Below are 22,295 nucleotides of genomic sequence, written 5' to 3' on the forward strand. Positions count from 1 at the left end.
CTCTCCTCCCAGGTCTGAATGGAGTTGATAATGGAATTCTCGTCTTTAATAACATTCGAATTCCAAAAGAGAATCTCCTGGACAGGTTTGTATATCCTTTATCTTTGTCTGAATAAATATTATCTAGTAACAATACTGAGCAGTAGCATTAGAAAATCCTCTCATACCAATAGGACTTCACTCAAACAGCATTGCTGAGGTTGCTTGCATAACTATGCTGGGATGGAGAGGAAGGTGGCTCTCAGATTAGAAACTCATCTGCCCATGACAGCAAGAAATTGCAGAGAGTTGTGGATGTAGCCCAGTCCATCACACACACCACACTCCCCACCATTGTAGATGTAGCCCAGTCCATCACACACACCACACTCCCCACCATTGTAGATGTAGCCCAGTCCATCACACACATCACACTCCCCACCATTGTAGATGTAGCCCAGTCCCATCACACACACCACACTCCCCACCATTGTAGATGTAGCCCAGTCCATCACACACACCACACTCCCCACCATTGTAGATGTAGCCCAGCACCAGTAGCCCAGTCCCACACACACCACACTCCCCACCATTGTAGATGTAGCCCAGTCCATCACACACACCACACTCCCCACCATTGTAGATGTAGCCCCGTCCCCCACACACACCACACTCCCCACCATTGTAGATGTAGCCCAGTCCATCACACACACCACACTCCCCACCATTGTAGATGTAGCCCAGTCCATCACACACACCACACTCCCCACCATTGTAGATGTAGCCCAGTCCATCACACACACCACACTCCCCACCATTGTAGATGTAGCCCAGTCCATCACACACACCACGCTCCCCACCATCGACTCCATCTACACTTCACACTGCCTCAGGAAAGCAGCTGACATAATCGAGAACCTCTCATACCCTGGTCGTTCCCTCCTTTCTCTTCTCCCGTCTGACAGGAAATTCAGAAGCTTAAGTGCGTCCAACAATTAAGAAAAGCTTCTTCCCCTCTGTTAACAGACTATTGAATAATCTCCCAATAAACTAAGGTATGTAGTATCAATCTTCCAGTCTACCGTATTGCGGCTCTAGCACTTTTTTGTTACTCTGCACTTTCCTGGTAGCTGTAAGACTATATTCTGCTCTGTTTCCTTTCTCTTTTTGCACTAGTGTGTGGTTTTATTGTACTTGAGCATGGTATGATTTACTTGGATCACAAGCAAAAATAGTTTTCCACCGTATCTTGGTACACCCGACTAATAAATCAGTGGCAATATTTTCTTGATTAGTACCGGTGTCAAAGATCGTGGGAAGAAGGTAGGAGAATGGTGTTGAGAGGGAAGATAGATGAACAATGTGTAGGAAGGAACTGCAGATGCTGGGTTAAACCAAAGATAGACACAAAAAGCTGGAGTAACTCAGCAGGTCAGACAGCATCTCAGGAGAAAAGAAATGGGTGACGTTTTGGGTCGAGACATAGAAACATAGAAATTAGGTGCAGGAGTAGGCCATTCAGCCCTTCGAGCCTGCACCACCATTCAATATGATCATGGCTGATCATCCAACTCAGTATCCCATTCCTGCCTTCTCTCCATACCCCCTGATCCCTTAAGCCACAAGGGCCACATCTAACTCCCTCTTAAATATAGCCAATGAACTGGCCTCGACTACCCTCTGTGGCAGAGAGTTCCACAGCTGCAGCAAGTTAAGGGCCTGTCCCACTTGGCGACTGCCGGCGTCATATCAGTGTCGCCAAAAGATTTTGAACATTTCAAAATCCAGCGGCGACAAAAAAAAAGACAATAGACAATAGGTGCAGGAGGAGGCCATTCGGCCCTTCGAGCCAGTGATCGTGGCTGATCATCCCCAATCAGTACCCCGTTCCTGCCTTCTCCCCATATCCCCTGACTCCGCTATCTTTAAGAGCCCTATCTAGCTCTCTCTTGAAAGTATCCGGAGAACCGACCTCCACCGCCCTCTCAGGCAGAGAATTCCACAGACACTTGAATGTGTGACACAGACAAATGTTGCGACACTTGAAACAACACCCGTCAATACATCGTCACCGCCGCGTAATACATCATCACGCTGCGTATTTTTCAGCCACCTCGTACGTCAGTCAATGATGCCGGCAATCTCTGGAAAAAATGGCCAAGTGGGACAGGCCCTTAAGAATATCATTGTTCTGTTACCGGTACATATGACAATTAAACACTCTTGACTTGACTCTTGACTAGACTCTTGACGACCAAAGCTTCAACCGCCAACCTATTAAAACGTACAACTGTAATGTAACCCAGCGCTGCTTCAATTATTTCAGTGTCATTCACCCTTGAGTCTTTATCACAAAATATCATTCACCCTCGAATAATGTTCTTGTGATTTTTTGGTAATTTGCGTCTTATTCTTCCTCGTGTATAAATATCTGCATAAATTAAGTAATTCACCCTTCATTCACCTTCTCTAGTATCATTCACCCCAAAATAATTTCATTCACATTCGGGTGAACCATTCACCAGTTTAAGAAGCACTGACCTAACCTACCAACCTGCACGTCTTTGTGATGCAAGAGGAAACCGGAGCATCCGAGTGAAACCTGTGAGGTCATATGAAGAGCGTGCAAACTCCACTTGGACAGCAGCAGAATTAATAGCCACAGAAGGCTATGGAGGCCAAGTCAATGGATATTTTTAAGGCCGAGATTGATAGATTCTCGATTAGTACGGGTGGCAGGGGTTATGGGTCGAAGGCAGGAAAATGGGGTTGAGAGGGAAAGATAGATTGGCCATGATTGAATTGCAGAGTAGACTTGATGGGCCGAATGACCTATTTCTGCTCTTATGACTTATGAACTGATGAACCGAGGTGATGGTTCAGCCCAGGTGCGTCCAGAAGTGTGGAAAAATGCGGACAGTGTAGAATTGTTGACTCCATGGGAAAACAGACTGGAGGCAAAACATATCAGACAAGTGCGGTCAAATCGAGCTGAGCCAATTGTGATACAGGTACAATGATAAATAGACAATAGGAGCATGAGTAGGCCATTCGGCCCTTCGTGCCAGCACTGCCATTCAATGTGATCATGGCTGATCATCCAACTCAGTATCCCATTCGTGCCTTCTCTCCATATCCCCTGACTCCGCTTTCTTTAAGAGTCCTATCTAGCTCTGTCTTGAATGTATCCAGAGAATTGGCCCCCACCACCCTTCTGAGGCAGAGAATTCCACAGACTCACAACTCTGTGTGAAAAAGGTGTTTCCTCGTCTCCGTTCTAAATGGCTTACCCCTTATTCTTAAACTGTGGCCCCTGGTTCTGGACTCCCCCAACATCGGGAACATGTTTCCTGCCTCTAGCGTGTCCAAACCCTTAATAATCTTATATGTTTCAATAAGATTCCCACTTACCCTTCTAAACCCCAGAGTATATAAGCCCAACCGCTCCAATCTCTCAGCATATGACAGTCCCGCCATCCCGGGAATTAACCTGGTGAACCTACGCTGCACTCCCTCAATAGCAAGAATGTCCTTCCTCAAATTTGGAGATGAAAACTGCACACAATACTCCAGGTGTGGTCTCACTAGGGCTCTGTACAAACTGCAGAAGGACCTCTTTGCTGCTATATTGGAATCCTTTTGTAAAAAAGGCCAACTTTTTTCACTGCCTGCTGTACCTGCATGCTTACTTTCATTGACTGATGAACAAGGACCCCCAGATCCCATTGAACTTCACCTTTTCCCAACTTGACACTGCTTGCAGCAGCAGCACAAGCACAGACAACACACAGAAATCTGAATCTGAAGATGTGGGACTTTGCAGAGTGGGACAATTAAAGGGACATTTATCAATGAAACATTCCCCACATTCCCACAATTAACTTGTTTGTTCTCCCTGGAGGGCAGGAGGTTGTATTTTACTCGGAGTTCGGGGATTAAACAGCAGAGAGCAGGGTTTAGATTAGAGATACCACATGGAAACAGGCCCTTCGGCCCACTGAGCCCATGCCGACCATCGATCACCCTTCAGGCCAGTTCTATTCTATCCCACCATTGCATTCAATCCCTACTCCTTTGGAGCAGTTTACAGTGGTCACTAGACCCATAAACTCCGGCCTTGAGATGTGGGAGGAAACCGACGCTGTCACAGGGAGAACGTGCAAACTCCACACAGACAGCACATAAGGAGATGTTATTGAAACATATAAGATTGTTAAGGGCTTGGACACGTTAGAGGCAGGAAACATGTTCCCGATGATGGGGGAGTCCAGAACCAGGGGCCACAGTTTAAGAAAAAGGGGTAAGCCATTTAGAACGGAGACGAGGAAACACTTTTTCTTACAGAGAGTGGTCAGTCTGTTGAATTCTCTGCCTCAGAGGGCGGTGGAGGCCGGTTCTCTGGATACTTTCAAGAGAGAGCTAGATAGGGCTCTTAAAGATAACGGAGTCAGGGGATATGGGGAGAAGGCAGGAACGGGGTACTGATTGGGGATGATCAGCCATGATCACATTGAATGGCGGTGCTGGCTCGAAGGGCCGAATGGCCTACTCCTGCACCTATTGTCTATTGTCCAGAGACAGGAGCAAGCCCAGGTCTCTGGTGCTGTTAGGCAGCTCTATCAGCTGTGCCATTTTGCATAGATTCACGGTGAGAGGGAAAGAGTTTCCACAGGAAGTAATGATTTGGGAACAATAACAACATTTAAAGGACATTTGGATAGGAAATGTAGACGTAGGTGGGCCAAACGCAGGCAAATGGGATGGGCCAGCATGGACACAGCTGGGCCGAAAGGCCTGTTCCCGTGCTGTAAGACTCCTGTGACAGCAGTGAGCATCAAAGTGTCCTCAGCTGCCTGTCTCAAAGTGAGTTTGAGGGTTGCCCTGACTTACAGAGAAGGGCAGACACATGTGAGGCTGTGATTGTGGTTTCCAGAGGTCACAGACAAAACCACAAGTTGTCAAACAGAACGGAAGGAGATTGGGGTCCCACTCGCCGAGGCTCCAGTTGTCTTCAACAGGTTCTGGCCCTTACATCAGATATTAGCAGACAGAAACCGAAGGGAAGCGACAATCAAGTCGAGTGTTTAATTGTCTGATGCATCGGCAACACTTACTGCAGCTTACAGGCCTGTAAACATAATCGAACATACAACCTGCAACATAGAACAGAACCGCACAGGTACAGGCTGTTTGGCCCACAATGTCCAGATCAACTCATGTCATCGGTGTACAAATGATCTGTATCCCTCCATTTCCTGCCTCAGAAGGCAGTGGGGGCCAATTCTCTGGATACTTTCAAGAGAGAGCTAGATAGGGCTCTTAAAGATAGCGGAGTCAGGGGATATGGGGAGAAGGCAGGAACGGGGTACTGATTGGGGATGATCAGCCATGATCACATTGAATGGCAGTGCTGGCTCGATGGGCCGAATGGCCTACTCCTGCACCTATTGTCTAATCTGCATATATCAAAACACACAGATAAATATATAATAAATAAAGATTCAAAAAATTAATATCACAATACTAGATTAACAACATACCCCGAAGTCTGTAGTGCTACGAAAGATAGTACACATCGTAGCTGAGTTCAGTTTAGTTTAGAGAGACAGCGCGGACACAGGCCCTTCAGCCCACCGATTCTGCACCGACCAGCGATCCCTGCACATCAACACTATTCTACACACACTAGAGACGATTTGCAATTATACCAAGCCGATTAACCTACAAACCTGTAAGTCTTTGGAGAGTTGTGCAGTTTTCAAGAGCCCGGTTAACATGCAGCAAAAGCTTTTCACTGTACTTCAGTACACTAATAGACAATAGGTGCAGGAGTAGGCCATTCGGCCCTTCGAGCCAGCACTGCCATTCAATGTGATCATGGCTGATCATCCCCAATCAGTACCCCGTTCCTGCCTTCACCCCATATCCCCTGACTTCGCTATCTTTAAGAGCCCTATCTAGCTCTCTCTTGAAAGTATCCAGAGAACCTGCCTCCACCGCCCTCTGAGGCAGAGAATTCCACAACTTTCTGTGAGAAAAAGTGTTTCCCCGTCTCCAGTCTAAATGGCTTACTACTTATTCTTAAACTGTGTGGCCCCTGGTTCTGGACTCCCCCAACATCGGCAACATGTTTCCTGCCTCTAGCGTGTCCAAACCTCTTAATAATCTTGTATGTTTCAATGATTTCATCCTCTCATCCTTCTAAACTCCAGAGTGTACAAGCCTAGCCGCTCCATTCTCTGAGCATATGACAGTGCGTTCATCCCGGGAACTAACCTGGTGAACCTACGCGGCACACACTCAATAGCAGCCAGTTATAGTATTCAGACTATGCCACATACTGCAGCATCTCCTCCAATTTCCTCCTCCATATTCCAAAAATGTGTTTAAGAAGGAACTGCAGATGCTGGAAAATTGAAGGTTGACAAAATTCTGAAGAAACTCTGCGGGTGCAGCAGCATCTATGGAGCGAAGGAAATAGGCAACGTTTCGGGCCGAAACCCGTAAGGGTTTCGGCCCGAAACGTTGCCTATTTCCAGAAGGATTTCGGGCCCAAAACCTTCTTCTGACTGATGTGTTGCTGGACTCATTGGCACATGAATCCCTTGAATCATGGCGAACGGCTACAGATTTTAGAGTTCTCCACGGGGAGAACGTGAAAGCTCCACAAGGGCAGCAGCCGAGGTCAGGATGGAACCGGTGATTCTAATGCTGGAGATAGCAGTTCTCCTAGTACGCCACTGTGCCACCCTTCACCCTTCAATCTTGACACTGATGTTTAGTGACACTGACAGGAGATGTTGGGGAAGTCTTACTCAAATACTGAGGATATCTTTTCTGAATTGTCCCTGCAGATTTGGTTCAGTATCAGAGGACGGAGTGTACCAGTCGGCCATTAAAGACAGAGGTGCTCGGTTTAATGCGATGTTAGCAGCCCTGACGCCGTCGAGGATTGCTCTGATATTTCAGGCGCTGGGAGCCATGAAGGTTAGTGCCTTCCCTGTCAAGGGCAGCGCTTGGGACGACAGGTAGAACAACACAGAGGTGTAGAGACCACATCAATGGTGCGCTGACATCACAGCAAATCAGTAATATTAGGTAATCAGATGCCAAAACCAAAGTTCATGGTACGACCAAAATAAAGTCCATAGAAGATCACAGTTGCTGAGTCGAGTGTTGTGCAGTGTTCTAGAGCCCGATGGTTGCTGGGAAGAAGCTGTTCTTGAACCTGGAGGTCACGGTTTTCAGGCTCCTGTACCTTCTTCCTGATGGTAGCAGCGAGATGAGAGCGTGGCCAGGGTGGTGTGGGTCTCTGATGATGCTGGCTGCCTTTTTGAGGCAGCGCCTCCTGTAGATCCCTTCGATGGTGGGGAGGTCAGTACTGTGATACTTACCTGTGATGGACCTTCGATGGTGGGGAGGTCAGTACTGTGATGGACCGGGCAGTGCCCAGCACAGTAAGACATTTCTCGTATTGTTCAAGATTCAAGAGAGTTTATTGTCATGTGTCCCTGATAGGACAATGAAATTCTTGCTTTGCTTCAGCACAACACAATATTGCAGGCACAAACAAATACAGAACAGATCAGTGTGTCCATATACCATTGAATATATATATATATATATATATATATATATATTAAACTATATATATATATTAGTTTAATAGTCTGCTGGCTGTGGGGAAGTTGCTATTCCTGAACCTGGATGTTGCAGTCTTCAGGCTCCTGTACCTTTTAACTGAAGGCAGCGGAGAGATGAGTGTGTGGCTAGGATGGTTTGGGTCCTTGATGATACTGCCAGCCTTTTTGAGCCGGCGACTGCGATAGATCCCCTTGATAGAAGGGAGGTCAGAGCCGATGATGGACTGGGCAGTGTTTACTACTTTTTGCAGTATTTCCCACTCCTAGGCGCTCAAGTTGCCGAACCAAGCCACGATGCAACCGGTCAGCATGCTCCCGTGTTGTCCGGGATGGTGGATCTGTAGATTTGGTCCATTGACTCGCATGGAAGTGCAGATGCTGGAATCTTGAATAAAACATCTCAAGTGCTGGAGGACTCAACGGGTCAGGCAGCATTTGTGGGGGGAATGGACAGACCACGTTTTGTGTCGGGACTGACGGAGTAGGGGGAAGAAAACTTAAAAAAGAGGTGGGGGCTTGACAAAGCCAGGCAGACGAGGGAGATGATTAGCAGATGGGTGGTATAAATGACAAAGGCTCGAGGAAACAAAAGGATGTCAGATAATGAGACGAGAAGGAGGAGTGAAATGTGAAGCCAGAGGGCGGGATGTGGGTGGAATGGGAAAGAGGGGGAATAAAAGAGGAAAGTGGTCCATTGAGTCTGTGGCATCTTCAAACAGAGCGACCCCATCAGTTCCCCTCGCACTCCTTGTAGTCCACTCATTTAATCTCTTTTAAAAAAAACCTCTAAATAGACTTTATTTGTAATAAATATGTACAATACATGAACCATGCAAAAAAAAAAATAATAATCCGTCATTTCCGGAGGCTATACAAACATTCAAAGGTAGATAAAATTGCTGGAGAAACTCAGCGGGTCAGGCAGTATCTATGGAGCGAAGGAAATGGGTGACGTTTCAGGTCAAGACCCTTTTTCAGACTGAAGAAGGGTCTCGACCCGAAACGTCGCCTATTTCCTTCGCTCCATAGATGCTGCTGCACCCACTTCTCCAGTTTCTCCAGCAATTTTATCAACATACAAACCTGTATTTCTTTGGAATGTGGGATGAAACCGGAGCTCACTGAGAAAATGTCACGGGGAGAAGGTACAAACTCGGTACAGACTGCACCCATAGTCAGGACTAAACCTGGGACTCTGGTGCAGTGAGGCAGCAACTCTACCACTGCGCCACTGTGACGTCCCTTGCCGGGAGTGTTGACGGAATTATTTAAACTCTCCCTACTCCATTCTGAGCGACCCACCTACGTATCAACCCGATGCTGAGGAAATGCAAGATCTCGTGTCTTAATGACTACCATCCAGTGATCTGGACATTCACCATCATGAAGGTGGGCGCTGGTTATTGAACGCATTAAATCCAGTCCACCCAGTGGCCTCGAGCCACTGCAGTTCACCTACAGTCACTACAGGTCCACGGGTGATTTCATCTCCCTAGCGTTGCACTCATCCCTGGAACACCTGGAAAATAGAGACACCTAACTCATACACTACTGCTTTTAAGAAGGAGCTGCAGATGCTGGAAAACCGAAAGTATGTCCCCTACACCTCTCACCAACTTCTGAAGATACCCCATGGAAAACATCTAGTCGGGATGCATCACAGCCTGGTTTGAGAACAGCTCCATCCAAGACCGCACAAAATTGTAGAGAATAGTGGACGCAGCCCACTCCATCACACAAACTAACGTCACTTCCATTGACTCCATCTACACTTCACGCTGCCTCGGCAAGGCCAGCAGCATCATCAAGGGCCAATCTCATCCCCGGGCACTCCCTCTTCTCCCCTCTCCCATCTGGCAAGAGGTACAGACGCTTGAAAGCGTACACCTCCAGATTCAGGGACAGCTTCTTCCCTGTTATCTGGCAACTGAACGGTTCTCTCAACAGGTATTGTGGCCCTGACCTCCCGTTTACCTCATTGGAGATCTTTAACTATATTGGACTTTATTGGATTGCAAGCAAGCAAGTTTATTCATACAGCTCATTTCAGTATCAAGGCAATTTTAAGTGCTTCACACAAAGCATTAAAAAGCAATCACAAGCAATTATAAAACAGTCATCAAAAACAATATAGAATAAAAACAAGCTAAAATAGAATAAGACAAGAGTAAAATACAAGAATAAAATGTGTTAGAAATGAATAATTATATAGTGTAATCAATGCTATATCTTGCAATGCTGATCATCCCCAATCAGTGGGCCTTCTCTCCATATCCCCTGACTCCGCTATCTTTAAGAGCCCTATCTAGCTCTCTCTTGAAAGTATCCAGAGAACCGGCCTCCACCGTCCTCTGAGGCAGAGAACAGCCCATCCATCATGAATAGCCTTTATTTTGACTAGATACACAAACAAACGCTTGTCACTGTACCTTGGTACACATGTCAGTAATAAACTGAACTACACCTAACTCGGCATCATTGGCCAGAGAATAATAGGAGTGTGAAGATAGACAAAAGAGCTGGAGAAACTCAGCAAGTGAGGCAGCATCTATGGAGTGAAGGAAATGGGCAATGTTTTGGGCCGAAACCCTTCTTCAGACTGATGGGGGGGGGGGGGGGGGGGGGGGGGGAAAGATAGGAGAAAGGAAGAGAAGGAGCCAGAGGGCTGAGGGAGAGCTGAGGACGAGACAGCACGGGCTACCGGAAATTGGAGAAGTCAATGTTTATGCCGCTAGGGTGTAAACTGCCCAAGCGAAATATAAGGTGCTGCTGCTCCAATTTCCGGTGTTGCTCACTCTGGCCCTGGAGGAGGCCCAGGACAGAGAGGTCGGATTCAGAATGGGAGTGGGAGTTGAAGTGCTGAGCCACAGGGAGATCAGGTTGGTTATTGTGAACCGAGCGGAGGTGTTGGGCGAAGCGATCGCCAAGCCTACACTTGGTCTCACCGATGTAGAGCAGCTGACATCTAGAGCAGCGGATGCAATAGATGAGGTTGGAGGAGATACAGGTGAACCTCTGTCGCACCTGGAACGACTGCTTTGGTCCTTGAATGGAGTCGAGGGGGGAGGTAAAGCGACAAGTGTAGCATTTCTTGCATTTGTAAGGGAAAGTGCCCGGGGAGGGGGTGGTGCGGGATGGAAGGGAAGAATTGACCAGGAAGTTATGGAGGGAGCGGTCTTTGCAGAAAACAGACAGGGAGTAGATGAGAAGATGTGGCCAGTGGTGGGATCACATGTGAAGTTCAGTCCCAGAGGTATTTATTTGTGGGGAAACTCCAGACACATTTGAGGAGCAGTTGGGGAGGAGTAGTCACAAAAGATGAAATGTTTCCCTTGAGAAAGTTAGGAGAGATGATGTTACAGAGGCCTGTGTGAGGCTTTGCTCAATAGGCCCGGACACTCTATTCCAACACTGTCCAGCTTTGGAATAATGTCTCCAGTATTTCCTTTTGTTATGATATCAATGATTTTAAAAATGAGGGTGGGTCACATAACATGTCCTAGATTGATTTGATTAACTTGCCTCAGAGTAGATTATGTCTATGTGCGATAGTTTATCAAAATATTAGCATGGGGTTCATGTCCATTTCAGGCAATGGAAATAAAATTACAGTTTACAATTTAATTTATTGTCTCGTGTACCGAGGTACAGTGAAAAGCTTTTGTTGCGTGCTATCCAGTCTGCGGAAAGACAATACATGATTACAATCCACAGCGTACAGATACATGATAGGGGAGTAACATTTAGTGCAAGTCAAGCCAGCAAAGTACAATATGATAGAACTTATTTATCCTAGGAGGGAAATTAATTTACCAACAGCCATAAAAAACACATTAAACAAAATCTGATCAAGGATAGTCCGAGGGTCACCAGAGAGGTAGATAGTAGTTCAGCACTGCTCTCTGGTTGTGGTAGGATGATTCAGTTGCCTGATAACAGCTGGGAAGAAACTGTCCCTGGATCTGGAGGTGTGCCAGAAAGCTGTCCCTTTGCACTAAAGTAATAGTCAAAGTGCCGTACAGCACGGAAACAGGCCGTTCGGCCCACCTTGTCAATGCTGATCAAGTCGACATACTGGGCTATCCCATTTGCCTGCATTTGTCCCATATCCCACTCGGCCCTTCCTATCCGTATATCTGCGAAATGTTAACTCTGTGCCTGACCTGAATTGGTTCAGTTTGTATGATACTCTAGAATCACCAAGGCACAGGAGCCGATCAGCAACAGTTATCATCTTAACTCATCCTTTACAAGGATGTTGCCAGGACTTGAGAGCCAGTTGAGGCAGGTACAATAACAATATTTAAGAAGGAACTGCAGATGCTGGAAAAATCGAAGGTAGATAAAAACGCTGGAGAAACTCAGCGGGTGAGGAAGCATCTATGGAGTGAAGGAACAGGTGACGTTTCGGGTCGAGACCCTTCCTCAGTCTGATGTGGAGGTTCTTGACCCGAAACGTCACCTATTCCTTCGCTCCATAGATGCTGCCTCACCCGCTGAGTTTCTCCAGCGTTTTTATCTATAACAATATTTAAGACAGGTACATGGATAGGAAAACATTTAGCTGGCGATGGTGAGCAAATGTGTCTTGCTTAGATGGGACATCTTGGTTGGCATTGACCAGTTGGGCTGAAGGTACTGCTTCCAATTTGTACGATTCGCGTAGGTTTACAAGGTTAATTCCTGGGAATGCGGGACTGTCATATGCTGAGAGAATGGAGCAGCTGGGCTTGTACACTCTGGAGTTTAGAAGGATGAGAGGGGATCTCATTGAAACATATAAGATTGTTAAGGGTTTGGACACACTAGAGGCAGGAAATATGTTCCCGATGTTGGGGGAGTACAGAACCAGGGGCCACAATTTAAGAATAAGGGGTAAGCCATTTAGAACAGAGACGAGGACACACTTTTTCTCATAGAGAGTGGTAAATCTGTGGAATTCTCTGCCTCAGAGGGCAGTGGAGGCCGGTTCTCTGGATGTTTTCAAGAGAGAGCTAGATAGGGATCGTAAAGATAGCGGAGTCAGGGGATATGGGGAGAAGGCAGGAACGGGGTACTGATTGTGGATGATCAGCCATGATCACATTGAATGGCGGTGCTGGCTCGAAGGGCCAAATGGCCTCCTCCTGCACCTATTGTCTATTGTCTATTGTCCATAGACTCGAGCAGTGTTATTTCATCTGGACTACACTTCTTCCCACCCTGCTTCCTGTAAGGACTCCATCCCCTACTCCCAATTCCTCCGTCTACGCCGCATCTGCTCCACGGATGAGGCGTTCCACACCAGGACATCTGAAATGTCCTCACTATTCAGGGAACGGGGGTTCCCCTCCTCCACCATAAATGAGGCTTGCACCAGGGTCTCTTCCATACCCCGCAACACTGCTCTCTCTCCCCATCCCCGCACTCGCAACAAGGGCCGAGTCCCCCTAGTCCTCACCTTTCACCCCACCAGCCGTCACATACAAAAAGTAATCCTCCGTCAGTTTCGCCACCTCCAACGTGACCCCACAACTCGCCACATCTTCCCATCTCCCCCCATATCTGCCTTCCGCAAAGACCGCTCCCTCCATAACTCCCTTGTCAATTCTTCCCTTCCCTCTCGGTCCACCCCCTCCCCGGGTACTTTCCCTTGCAACCGCAAGAGATGCAACACTTGTCCCTTTACCTCCCCCCTGGACTCCGTTCAAGGACCCAAGCAATCGTTCCAGGTGCGACAGAGGTTTACCTGCATCTCTTCCAACCTCATCTATTGCGTCCGCTGCTCTAGATGTCAGCAGATCTATATCGGTGAGACCAAGCGGAGGTTGGGCGATCGTTTCGCCGATCACCTCCGCTCGGTCCGCAATAACCAAGCTGACCTCCCGGTGGCTCAGCACTTCAACTCCCCCTCCCACTCCGCCTCCGACCTCTCTGTCCTGGGTCTCCTCCATGGCCACAGCGAGCAGCACCGGAAATTGGAGGAACAGCACCTCATATTCCGTTTGGGGAGTCTGCACCCCGGGGGCATGAACATCGAATTCTCCCAATTTTGTTAGTCCTTGCTGTCTCCTCCCCTTCCTTAGCCCCCCTGCTGTCTCCTCCCATCCCCCAGCCTTCTGGCTACTCCTCCTTTTCCCTTTCTTGTCCTCACCCACCCCCGCCCCCGATCAGTCTGAAGAAGGGTTTCGGCCCGAAACGGTGCCTATCTCCTTCGCTCCATAGATGCTGCTGCACCCGCTGAGTTTCTCCAGCTTTTTTGTGTAACCTTATTTTAGCTAATATTGCAGCCAGGTTGATTTGTCACAGTCAGCCACAAGGTGGCAGGACAGGGTCTGTGGATCAACTTGCTTCTCTGCAGTTCCCTTCAACATCTGTTGGGTGTTGTAATTAGTGACTGCTTTGTGGAGAAGAGTAATTTTATCTCAGCATGTCTGTATTTCCCTATTCAATAACAAGGTAATCCCTGTGTTGGGACCGTGTGTTTGCCTTTATGAAGGACAGGTTGGATTCTCATACGAAGGGTGCCTTAACATTTGACCACAACATTTGATTTAAACAGTAAATTCAAGATTCGAGAGTTTATTGTCATGAGTCCCAGATAGGACAATGAAATTCTTGCTTTGCTTCAGCACAACAGAACATAGTCGGCATGAATAAATACAGAACAGATCAGTGTGTCCATATACCATAGAATATATATATATATATATACACACATAAATAACCAGATAAAGTGCAATGGGATATTAATGTTCAGATTTTCATTTGAGTTGAGTTTAATAGCCTGATGGCTGTGGGGAAGTAGCTATTCCTGAACCTGGTTGTTGCTGTCTTCAGGCTCCTGTACCTTCTACCTGAAGGTAGCAGGGAGATGAGTGTGTGGCCAGGATGGTGTGGGTCCTTGATGATGCTGCCAGCCTTTTCGAGGCAGCAACTGATAAATCCCCTCGATGGAATTTGGTCAGAGCCGATGATGGACTGGGCAGTGTTTACTACTTTTTGTAGTCTTTTCCTCTCCAGGGCGCTCAAGTTGCCGAACCAAGCCACGATGCAACCGGTCAGCATGCTCTCTACTGTGCACCTGTAGAAGTTAGAGAGAGTCTTCCTTGACAAACCGACTCTCCGTAATCTTCTCAGGAAGTAGAGGCGCTGATGTGCTTTCTTTATAATTGCATCAGTGTGCTGAGACCAGGAGAGATCTTCAGAGATGTGCACGCCCAGGAATTTGAAGCTCTTGACCCTTTCAACCATCGACCCGTTGATATAAACGGGACTGTGGGTCCCCCTCCTACTCCTTCCAAAGTCCACAATCAGTTGCTTGGTTTTGCTGGTGTTGAGGGCCAGGTTATTGCGCTGGCACCATATGGACAGTTGCTCGATCTCTCTTCTATACTCTGACTCATCCCCATCAGTGATACGCCCCACAACAGTGGTGTCGTCAGGGAACTTGATGCTGTAGTTTGCACTATGACTGACTACGCAGTCATGAGTATATGCTGGAAGTATTGCACAGGGCAGGCTGTAGGGAAAGAAACACAGACATCACGGGGTGAAGCCTGTACGGTCGTGAGTAGTCGCCCAAAGAGTCGTACCCTGTTCTGGTCGCCGCTGGATTTTCAACACGTTGAGCATTTTAGGCCACCTGCTGTGACTATGACGGGTGCCGGCAGTCGCTGAAAAAATGGCGTAAGTGGGACACCTCCTTTAGGGGGCAACCATAAGTGATAGGAGCAGAATTAGGCCATTCGGCCCAATCAACTTCTCTTCCATTCAATTATGGCTGATCTATCTCTCCCTCCTAACCCCATTCTCCTGCCTTCTCCCCATAGTCCCTGACACCCGTACTGATCAAGAATCTATCCATCTTTGCCTTAAAAATATCCATTGACTTGGCCTCCACAGCCTTCTGTGGCAAGGAATTCCACAGATTCACCGCACTCTAAACAAAATCTTCCTCATCTCCTTCCTGAAGGAACTTCCTTTATTTTTGAGGCTATGATCTCTAGTCCTAGACTCTCCAACTAGTGGAAATAAGCTTTTCACTATTCGATAAGTCTCCATGAGGTCCCCCCTCATCCGTGTTAATCATAGAGATCAGTTGTTGCTAATGGTATCTAGTCAGTAAGAGCAGTTAGAGAGTGTGTACGTAGGGGAACAATGTGGGAATTGTGCAATGGCGAGCAGGAGGCCAAGCCTGACGCAGACTGGGCACGACTTCCTCTCCCTGAAAATAGCACCTCACCATCTTGTGTTTGAAGAAGGGCCCTGACTTGAAACGTCACCTATCCATGTTCTCCACAGATGCTGCCTGACCCGCTGAGTTACTCCAGCACTCTGTGAAACGTCACCTATCCACGTTCTCCACAGATGCTGCCTGACCCGCTGAGTTACTCCAGCACTCTGTGAAACGTCGCCTATCCATGTTCTCCACAGATGCTGCCTGACCCGCTGAGTTACTCCAGCACTCTGTGAAACGTCACCTATCCATGTTCTCCACAGATGCTGCCTGACCCGCTGAGTTACTCCAGCACTCTGTGAAACGTCGCCTATCCATGTTCTCCACAGATGCTGCCTGACCCGCTGAGTTACTCCAGCACTCTGTGAAACGTCACCTAGATAGATAGATATGCCATTTATTGTCACTATACATGTACAGTGAAACTGAAAGCTGCTCGTACTCAGTGCATACATACAATTTTAGCACAAAAAACAAGAAACAGAAAAAAAAAAAAACAGAAGGGAGATGGGGGGGGGGGAATAGGTGCACAAATTCTGCGGCGCTACATACATATATACATATATACAGATGGAAGTCCGTGTTGGGCGGTGTAGTCAGTGCATGTGTGAATTTGAATTTATGGCAGTTATAATTCTCGGAAAGCAACTATTCCTGAGTCTGTTTGTCCTGGATTTGATGCACCTATAGCGCCTTCCAGAGGGCAGCAGGTCGAACAGTCCAAACGCAGGATGGGAGCTGTCTTTGATGATCTTCTTTGCCCTGCTAAGGCAGCGGGAGGTGTAGATGTCCATCAGGGAGGGGAGAGGGCAGCCAATGATCCTCTGCGCTGTCCTGGTTACCCTCTGAAGCCTCTCCCTGTCTGCCATGGTGCAGCTGCCATACCATGCTGTAATGCAGTATGTCAGCAGGCTCTCGATGGACGAGCGGTAGAAGGTCAGCAGCAGGTTAGAGTCCAGGTTGTGCTTCCTGAGGACCCTCAGGAAGTGCAGCCGCTGCTGAGCCTTCTTGATGACCTATCCATGTTCTCCACAGATGCTGCCTGACCCGCTGAGTTATGGTGCAGCAGCATCTATGGAGCTAAGGAAATAGGCAACGTTTCGGGCCAAAACCCTTCTGGAAATAGGCAACGTTTCGGGCCAAAACCCTTCTGGAAATAGGCAACATTTCGGGCCGAAACCCTTCTGGGTTTCGGCCCGAAACGTTGCCTATTTCCTTAGCTCCATAGATGCTGCTGTACCCGCTGAGTTACTCCAGCACTCTGTGAAACGTCACCTATCCATGTTCTCCACAGATGCTGCCTGACCCACTGCGTTACTCCAGCACTCTGTGAAACGTCACCTATCCATGTTCTTCACAGATGCTGCCTGACCCGCTGAGTTACTCCATCACTCAGTCTTTTTAAGTTTTGCTTTAATGGTTAACTTGCCTCAGAAATTGAGGGTAGATTACGTCTATGTAGAATAGTTTAACAAAATATTGGACAATAGACAATAGGTGCAGGAGCCATTTGGCCCTTCGAGCCAGCACCGCCATTTGATGCGATCATGTCTGATCATCCCCAATCAGTACCACGTTCCTCCCTTCTCCCCATATCCCCTGACTCCACTATCTTTAAGAGCCCTATCTAGCTCTCTCTTGAAAGTATCCAGAGAACCGGCCTCCACTGCCCTCTGAGGCAGAGAATTCCACAGACTCTCAACTCTCTGTGTGAAAAAGTGTTTCCTCGTCTCCGTTCTAAATGGCTTACCCCTTATTCTTAAACTGTGGCCCCTGGTTCTGGACTCCCCCAACATCGGGAACATGTTTCCTGCCTCTAGCGTGTCCAAACCCTTAATAATCTTATATGTTTCAATGAGATATCCTCTCATCCTTCTAAGACTACAAGACCTACACCAAACCCAAACCAATTAGGAGCAGACGAGGGCATTCGATCCAATTTGTGATCCCAGCTACAAAGACAGACGTGTACAGCAATTCGTTCTTCCCCCGCACAATTAAAGCATGGAATAATCTCCACCCAACTATAGTTACACAACCAGATGCAACTAAATTTAAAATAGCTCTTTCTTCCCAATAACCCTTTCTGGCTTAATCCCTCCCTTCACCACCTCCAGTTTAAATTCCAGTTGGAATATTTTGGAGGACCAAGTAACCAAGAACCAAGAACTCAGGTTGTACAAAGTAATTATTAATATTCCCAAAAAGAGTTGAGGGACTGGAGGCACTGAAGGAAGTGAAGATGTTTCATTTGATTTTCTAATTTGACTTAAATATACTTTTCAGTGGCTGGGGTGAGGGGTCACAAGAGAGGAATGTAGGAGTGCAAGAACGTATTTACCCGAATGTGGTGTTGCAGGTAGATAGGGTGGTGATAGACTTTTTGTAAGCTGCCGTTCGTCAGTCAGGGAATCTAGTATAGAAGTTGGGATGTGTAGGAATGAACAGCAGAGGCTGGTTTACACCAAAGCTCAAAACCAAAACGTCCCTCCCCCCCCCACATAAGTCTGGAGAAGGGTCTCAACTGCAACCAGGGGCCACAGTCTTAGAATAAAGGGGAGGCCATTTAAGACTGAAGTGAGAAAAAACGTTTTCACCCAGAGAGTTGTGAATTTGTGAAATTCCCTGCCACAGAGGGCAGTGGAGGCCAAGTCACTGGATGGATTTAAGAGAGGGTTAGATAGAGCTCTAGGGGCTAGTGGAATCAAGGGATATGGGGAGGAGGCAGGCACGGGTTATTGATAGGGGACGATCAGCCATGATCACATTGAATGGCGGTGCTGGCTCGAAGGGCCGAATGGCCTCCTCCTGCACCTATTGTCTATGTTTCTATTTCTTCACTCCATAGATGCTGCCCCACCCGCTGAGTTTCTCCAGCTTTTTTGTCTACCTTTGATTTTTCCAGCATCTGCAGTTCTTTCTTAACCAAAAATGCTGGAGTAATTCAGCAGGTCAGGCAACATCTCTGGAGAAAAGGAATAGGTGACGTTTCAGGTCGAGGCCCTTCTTGAGACTTAAAAAAAGTTGAGATGTTACGTTATGATTGTACAAGAAGTTGGTGAGGCCTCATTTGCCGTATTGTGTTCAGTTTTAGTCGCCCTGCAACAGGAAGAAACGTGGTTAAGGAGGAAAAGGTGGCGAGATTTACATGGACTAGAGGGCCTGAACTATAGGGAGAGGTTGAGCAGGCTAGGACTAAGAGCAGGAGGATGAGGGGTGATCTTGTAGAGGTGTATAAGATCATGAGGGGAATTGATAGGGTGAATGCGCAGCATCTTTTATGCAGACTGGGGGAATCGAGAATCAGGGAACATAGGTTTAAGATGAGAGGGGCAAGATTTCATAGGAACCTGAGGGGCAACTTTTTTCACATAGAAGGTGGTGGGTGTATGGACCGAGCTGCCAGAGGAGGTAGTTGAGGCAGGTACGAAAGCAGCATTTAAACTACACTTGGACAGGTTGATGGAAAGGAAAGCTTTAGAAGGATAGGGTGAAAGATGGGCAAGAGGGATTGGTGTAGATGGGACATCTTAGTCGGCATAGAGGAGTTGAGCCGAAGTGCCTGATTTAATGCTGTATAGAGTTGCTGCCTCACGGCCCCAGAGACCCCGGTTCGATCCTGGTTAAGGGGGGTGTCTGTACGGAGTTTGTATGTTGTCGCTGTCTCCATGTTGGTGCTCTGGTTTCCTCCCACATTCCAAACACATGCAGATTTGGGGAGCAGGCAGGAACGGGGTACTGATTGTGGATGATCAGCCATGATCACATTGAATGGTGGTGCTGGCTCGAAGGGCCGAATGGCCTACACCTTCACCTATTGTCTATTGATTTGTAGGTTAATTGGCCCTCTGGAGATTGTCCCCAGTTTGTGGGATAGAACTAGTGTACAGGTGATCGCTACTCAATAGTCAATAGACAATAAGTGCAGGAGTAGGCCATTCGACCCTTCGAGCCAGCACCGCCATTCAATGTGATCATGGCTGATCATCCCCAATCAGTACCCCGTTCCTGCTTTCTCCCCATATCCCCTGACTCCGCTATCTTTAAGAGCCCTATCTAGCTCTCTCTTGAAAGCATCCAGAGAACCTGCCTCCACCGCCCTCTGAGGCAGAGAATTCCACAGACTCACAACTCTCTGTGTGAAAAAGTGTTTCCTCGTCTCCGTTCTAAATGGCTTACTCCTTATTATTAAATTGTGGCCCCTGGTTCTGGACTCCCCCAACATCAGGAACATGTTTCCTGCCTCTAGCGTCGGTTGTTGCCGGTGCTTTTCTTTTTGTTGGCATGGCCTCAATGGGCCGAAGGGCCTGTTTCCATGCTGTATCTCTGAACCAAACTGAACTAAGTGAGCCAGATGAGGATAAGCAGGGGAAGCCTCTGGGTGGGTGGTGCCACATCAGCAGAGTCCTGCGTAGTCTCGTATCTGGCTCGCTGCTGCTCTTGGCTCTTGTACAGACGCCACTGTAGTCTGATGTACTAACCATTTCCTAATTCGTGCATTAGCCTGTGCCCACAAAGTTCACTGTGGTTTTAATTATTTGTCTGCACCTTACATTTATTTCAGCGCTGGGATTTTTTTCTGCCTCCCTGCCAGCTTGTATTTATTCATGAGATGTGTCTGCCACTAACAATGCCCACATTTGCTGCCCAGCCTCTGAGCTGAGTTAGTCGAGAGTGTTTTAACTTGTCATAATTAACGGCAATGGAACAATGAAATTCTTAAGGGCCTGCCTCATATATGGGGTGTCCCACTGTGCGAGCTAATTCAAGAGTTCTCCCGAGTTTGTCCTGATTCGAACTTGGAGATTTACGGTAATGGCCGCTCGTAGGTACTCGGGGCTCTCGTGAACATGTTGAAAAATCTTCACGAGCTTACCGCGTTTCCCGAGTACCTGCCGTTAGCATTACAAGCCGCTAAGAGACGTCCCCGAGCTCCGACGTACCCGCTACGTACATTCTACGTGCTTATCACGCGTTTGATTTTTTTTTTTAAACTCGGGAGAGCTCTTGATTGAACTCCTACAGTGGGACAGGCCCTTTAGGTGATTTTTAGGAGACTGCAGGGGACTGTCATAGTCGTAGCAGGTTGCCGAAAAACTGGCCACTGGACCCCCCCCCCCCCCTCCCCCCCCACATAAAATTTGAAATAGAATCATTACTTTAACAACAACAAAAAATCGAAGTCAGCACCTGGTGACAACTACGACAGCACCTACGTCAGGGGAAGTCGAGCTACGCTCATTGGCGTCAATCCCACTGTCGCCAACTGTCTCCGAAAATGTTTCCAGCAGCGACCAGAAGGACCCTACCACTCTTTGAGCGACTCACGACCATACAGGGCGACCATGTGGCAACGGCCTAGTTGCCTGTAGTCACCTAAATAATCACCTAAGTGGGACAGGCCCTTTATTTGCTGCAGTTTAATGAGCCCGTGAACATATTAACACACAGATAAAGAGATAATAATCAATAATATACCAGGTAATCATAATAGTCTAAAACCGTAGTTCATAGTGCAATCAAAGTTACAGTCTGTAGAAGATCACAGTTGCTGAGGTCAGTGTTGTGCAGTGTTCAAGAGCCTGATGGTTGCTGGGAAGAAGCTGCCCCAGAATCTGGAGGTGTGCATGATGAAAACGTTGCCATCTTTTGCCTGATGGGAGAGGAGAGAAGAGGGAGTGACTGGGGTGAGGCTGCTCCGTGATTATGCTGCTGGCCTTGTCGAGGCAGCGTGAACTGTAGATGGTGTTCAGAGTTTGTTTTACATCCAAAGTGCTCCGGCCATGGCTTCATCAATGCCCTGTGTAACTCAACGGCCTGTCCCACTTGCATGCGATTACGTGCGTTTGGCGCGACCAACACCACCAAGCAGAGGTCGCTCGAAGTTCGCGCGTGACGTCATTTACGCATATAAAGGGGGGTTGCTGGCTGCTATTCCATGATCATCATTGAACAGATACAGACTGCATTGCTGCAACAACAACAGAGACTTCTGTTAGCAGCAGCTCTCACGCTTACAAATCAGCTGGGCAGGAGGCGGGCCGACTGAATTTGGGCGTCGCACGGCGTCGGGCGGTGACGTCATCACGCAACGCCACGCACTAGGCGTACGCCGTCAAGACGCTGCTTACGCCATCAAGACGCTGCGTACGCCCGTACAGGCCGCTTGCACGCGAAGATTTCGGTCACTGCAGGAATTTCGGAGCCCTGCGCAATGTCGAGACCAACCCCGCATAACTTATATTTAAGAGGGAGTTAGATGTGGCCATTGTGGCTAAGGGGATCGGGGGGGGGTATGGAGAGAAGGCAGGTACAGGATACTGAGTTGGATGATCAGCCATGATCATATTGAATGGCGGTGCAGGCTCGAAGGGCCGAATGGCCTACTCCTGCACCTAATTTCTATGTCTATGTTTCTATAATTCTATACCCCTCCACGCTTCTAAGTGGGAACG

The 22,295-nt window shown here is 47.8% G+C and overlaps 1 protein-coding gene across 1 annotated transcript in view; it reads left to right on the plus strand.

Annotated features, from left to right (window-relative positions):
* The window catches only part of acoxl (acyl-CoA oxidase-like), a gene marked incomplete at its 5' end in the record, with an annotated part of 270,744 nt that overhangs the window by 18,721 nt on the left and 229,728 nt on the right, over positions 1–22,295 (plus strand). The window contains 2 exons of the mRNA XM_055631159.1: positions 13–85; positions 6,834–6,966. Coding sequence (XP_055487134.1) covers positions 13–85; positions 6,834–6,966 — 206 coding nt within the window. The remainder of the gene's footprint in view (positions 1–12; positions 86–6,833; positions 6,967–22,295) is intronic.

Source organism: Leucoraja erinacea, unplaced genomic scaffold, assembly GCF_028641065.1.
Source record: "Leucoraja erinacea ecotype New England unplaced genomic scaffold, Leri_hhj_1 Leri_66S, whole genome shotgun sequence".
NCBI lineage: Eukaryota > Metazoa > Chordata > Chondrichthyes > Rajiformes > Rajidae > Leucoraja > Leucoraja erinaceus.